At 38.1% G+C, this 4473-nt stretch overlaps 1 protein-coding gene across 3 annotated transcripts in view; it reads left to right on the plus strand.

The window, feature by feature from the left end:
• Positions 1-624: 624 nt before the first annotated feature.
• comp (cartilage oligomeric matrix protein) overlaps positions 625-4473 on the plus strand; it is a 25310-nt gene continuing 21461 nt past the window's right edge. For 2 of the 3 annotated variants that reach the window (XR_533474.2, XM_008406323.2), the window contains exons 1-3: positions 626-754; positions 3733-3806; positions 4171-4222. Coding sequence is in view for 2 of the 3 variants with exons in the window: in XM_008406323.2 (XP_008404545.1) it covers positions 688-754; positions 3733-3806; positions 4171-4222 (193 nt within the window). In the remaining variant the exon portion in view is untranslated. Of the gene's footprint in view, positions 755-3732; positions 3807-4170; positions 4223-4473 lie in introns of all 3 variants that reach the window. The other variant, XM_008406322.2, reaches the window with a different exon arrangement.

Consider the following 4473-nt stretch of genomic DNA (forward strand, 5'->3'; position numbering starts at 1 on the left):
AAGTGGACTAAACAAGATTTCTCTTTTTTCTTTAGCTAAAGAGAAAACAGAAATCCTCCAGCTGCTAAAATCTGACGCCGCTCAATTTTTGTTTACATTTTGTAAAGAAGAAAGTTGCGCTCAGCGTCTTCAGAGGTTTTTGTGTCGTTTCCTTCAGTAGGCTGCAGCGCCCCCACAGGCCAGGAGGGGAACAGGTTGATTACAGGGTTTGACTCGGAGACGGAACCACAGCAGCTGGAGGCGGATCAGATGATGAAGTTTTGGTCCCAATCAAACCGAGTCTACCATAACAGGTGTGAAAACACCCTTAGATTGGGGAAACTGGTATTATCCCAGTCTGTATTTGGACTGTGGATTTAATACAAAAGGGGAAAATTGGGACAAAAATTTGCATAAAAAAGTATTTTTGTGGAAACTAGATCTTCTTATTTGTTCACTAAKTTAGCTTTTTATCACGGTCTACCAAACTGCAACATTTAAATGTTATTTTTGTCACAGTCAGACCACGGCGTTGTGCAGAATCAGTTTTTTTCGCTCCATCTCCTGGAGCTTTAGAGGAAGGGCTGGAGGTAAAACTCAGGGACGGASGATGGGGGCAGAGAGCAGGGGAGGGACATAAAGTCAGGCTAACGGGAGGACAGCCGAGTCCAGGGAAGGACAGCGAAGACGCAGCTGCTCGCTCCCATCATGCTGCGGTTTGTAGCGCTGACCTGCGTCCTCTGCATGGGAGGAAACCTGGTAACGGGACAGAGGGGTAAACCCATCCTGCTTCATATTTAATATTCACAGTTTGTAGTTGTTGCTTATTGTTTTTAGAATATTAGATACGGCGAATTAAAAGTCAACAAACGTTGACGGAGCTAAATAAATGACATAAATCTACATGTTTAACTTAAAGTGTTGCATTATTATCATCAGGTAAACATTTTAATGAAGACGTGGATATGTCCTGCAAGCTTCGATTAGTTGTAAATAATCGCTGTGAGGCTCCAGGTTTTATCAGAAACAGTGATTTACGTGCGTCTCTTTCTGCTGTGGAATCCAGTCGGCTAACAGAGCCGCCCGCTCCTGATGAGAGGAACATGTTTCCTGCTCTTCGCTCTCAGGAGGGTCCAGCTTTCATCCCGATCATCTGCTGGTCAGGCAGGGAAACGCTGAACACGGGACGCAACAACTCGCCACACTGCAGCAAAACCTGCGTTAGCATTCACCACAACGCAGCGCAATTTGAAAATAAATTGGCTTAATTGAAAAAAACGTTTCTTCATAAATGTTTTTATCTTGCGCTTTTTTAGGCGTATCACAATTGGTTTATTTTGCATGACTGCAGTGGAAAAACTCTTGAATCACACAAGTCACGTGATCAGCAACCCGATGTTACTACTGCTGGAGACGATGAAGGAGACGACAGGAAGTGGCAGGGGGATGATGGCGTGGCATGCGTTTTAATGACTTAATTTGCAATTTCTTATTTCCCAATTGCAATTTTTTATGAATTTTTTTCACATTAGCAGAATATTGAGGCCAAGAGTCACACATGTACAAAAAATAACTTATTTTACACTCAGTGTAATGTAATAACATTGTGTGTAATGTTTATTACACTTAATAATAAATATAAAATATAATTTTTCAATAAAATATCACAAAATCCAATTAAGATTATATAAAATGGCATTTACACTTTCCAGTTAAACACTTTATAAAAAGAGTTTTAAATTTGTTCATGGGAATAAATGGTCAGTTTTAATGTTTTCACCTTCTGTATTTTAATGTTTCACACATTTATTGTAACTTATCGGTACTGATAACAACTGTGTTATCAATACAGAAAAACAGGCCTKAGATCTGTTGACAGTCATAAAAAGTGTTTTAGTGAACAAAAACATTTCTGCAAACTGAAACTTTAATGAGCTCTTTGTAGAAGGTAATTTAGGATAAACCAGGACAGYGTCTTTCTACCACAGTCCATTTGTTGACACTTTCAGACTCCCACTGCTTTTCATTCCTGAATGTGCGGCTTGGCTGGAAAATGCGGCTTCCAGAAAATCTTCTATCTTCTTCATATCTGGAAAATCACTTTAGGAGCCGGAGACAAAACTTTTCAGACGTCAGTGGATGAATGAGTCGTTTAAAAAAACAAAAACTGGACTTTAAAATCCTGTTTTAAGACCGGCACAGATTGTTAGTCCCAGACTAACAAAGTGTTTATTTGAAAAAGAAAAACTGGAAAGTGAACTCAAAGTGGTTTCAATTTAAAAATTCTCCTTTGTTTTTAACATTTTGCACATTTCTGATGACTTTTATAACCAATGGAGTAGCAAACTTTTCAATACATTTAAGGGATGTGGGCATATATAACTCAAGTGTATTAAGTTTTCCTGTGTTTTTCCTGAATCCTGCTGTTTGGTTTTGTAATTTCTGGCACTTCCTGAAGTATTTTAACCTGGTTGTGATCCGATTGGATGAAAACAATCTGTCATTTTTTGGTGGTGTGGTTCAGTTAAATATGCTTTGCAGTTTCTTGTGCGTTAACAACGTACTTTGCATAGTTTTGGTATTCTTTGGGTTCCGTAGATGAGGAGCAGGAACATTAGAACGTGTCGGATGTTAATTTAGCGTGTCTGAAATATAAACGCTCAAAACCACAAATTGTCTGATAAATGCGCTCACATCAGTTTCACTGCATATTCTGACCAACGCCACAAAAATGCAGTTTTATAAGCAAAGCTGCATAAAAGTGAGAATTTTAGCCATTTCACCATATTATTACACTGAATGTTAGCAAAATATTCCGAGAAAAGACATTTTCCATTTGCTAAAGGCTGATTTGATATAAAGCCCCCTTGGTAAAAAGAAAAAAAAAAAAGCGTAACAGAAATGTGAAATGTTTGCCCAGAGCTGCTTTGCAAGCCGTTTTGATGTTTGCGAAAGACTGAACCGACGCCGCCTGAGAAATTTCAGGCTTCCATGACTGAATCCTCCAGCGGCCAGAGCTAAGCTGTCAAGCAGAGCTTCCTGACTGTTGACACCAGGAGAAACGAACACGGCCGTGACTGCAGAGGCAGTAAATCTGAAGACAGACGGGCCGTTTTCAGTCAGACGCTCCACCGTTTGTTCACAAAGAGCTGAGATGTTGACTCAGTGGAGGCGTCAGGAGGTAAAATCCGGCCCCTCAGGTCTTTCAGGCCTTCCTGTTTGCACAGCAGGCCGTCAGCCTGTCCAGCTGGCAGAGCCAGAGGTTTTTCTAGGAACTGACAAAAAACAAACAAAAAACGTTTTACTGTCCAATAAATTTAGATTTGGAAGACAAACTGATGGTTAGACTTTTAGTTTCAGTTATTTTTTGTCTTGATTGTTGATTTATATTTTGTTTTTTGTATTTCTTGACATGATATTTTGTGTTTCGGGTTTATTTTGTTAAATTATTGTTTCTATTTTCTGTTTATTATAAACATTATTTGTTTACCATTAAATTTCTAATCTAGAAAAGTCTAAAATTTGCTAGAAAAAACTTAAATTTCCAAGTTTCAAAAGTATAAAACAGTCCAAAAACTTTGAAAAGTTTAAAATTTTAGCTTTCGAAACTGAAATTTAAGTTTTTTTTTCTTTCTTCTCCCCATATTGACCCAGTTTGCCGCCATAACGACGTGTTAAGATCTGAAAAAGTCTAAATGAAGGGGTGTTGATGTTTTTACGGACTGCAGCTGATGTGCTTTCTGTCTGCACCAGATGGAGAAATCATCAGTCAGGTTAAGATGACAAACTTCGCTTTGGCCGAGATTAAAGAGCTGCTGAAGCAACAGGTGAACCTCATTCACTGCCCTAAAAATGTTGCATCATTTACTGTTCATGACTGAAGATGGGCTCATTAACACCAAATTCTATGGAGCTAAATTAGGGCCATAAAGTTCGTTAAAAGAAAAAAAAAAAAAAAGTAAAACTGGAAAAAAAAATTTAAATTAAAGATTTGAAACTCAGAACAATTATATGAAATGTTCAAAACGACTTTTCAGATCCAAGGTTGGCTTTTTTTTCCAGTTTTGAACAAACTTTATGGCCCCATTTTAGTTCCATAGATAACTTGGGTCTGGATTACACCAAAAGTGTTGTTTCCATTGAAAGAGCAGCTGATGTTTATTTAATCAGTCGATTTGTTGATTATTACAGGTCAGAGAAATAGTGTTCCTGAAGAACACAGTGATGGAGTGTGAAGCCTGTGGTGAGTTGGTAAAATTAAGTAATAACGATGTTTATACTAAAATATTCAAGATTAAGAGTCAATATGTTTGCATGTAATTTGATAAATGGATGAAGGAATGGATGGATGAACAAAGTCAAAAAGATGAATGGATGAACAAATGTTTGGTTGGATGTTGATTGTAAGTTTCGTTGGTTGGATGTTTGGTTCCCCTCCACAGCAGTAATGTTCAGATGATGGTTGGTTGGTTGGCTGATTGGTTGGTTGGCTGT

This window comes from Poecilia reticulata, linkage group LG4, assembly GCF_000633615.1.
Source record: "Poecilia reticulata strain Guanapo linkage group LG4, Guppy_female_1.0+MT, whole genome shotgun sequence".
Lineage (NCBI taxonomy): Eukaryota > Metazoa > Chordata > Actinopteri > Cyprinodontiformes > Poeciliidae > Poecilia > Poecilia reticulata.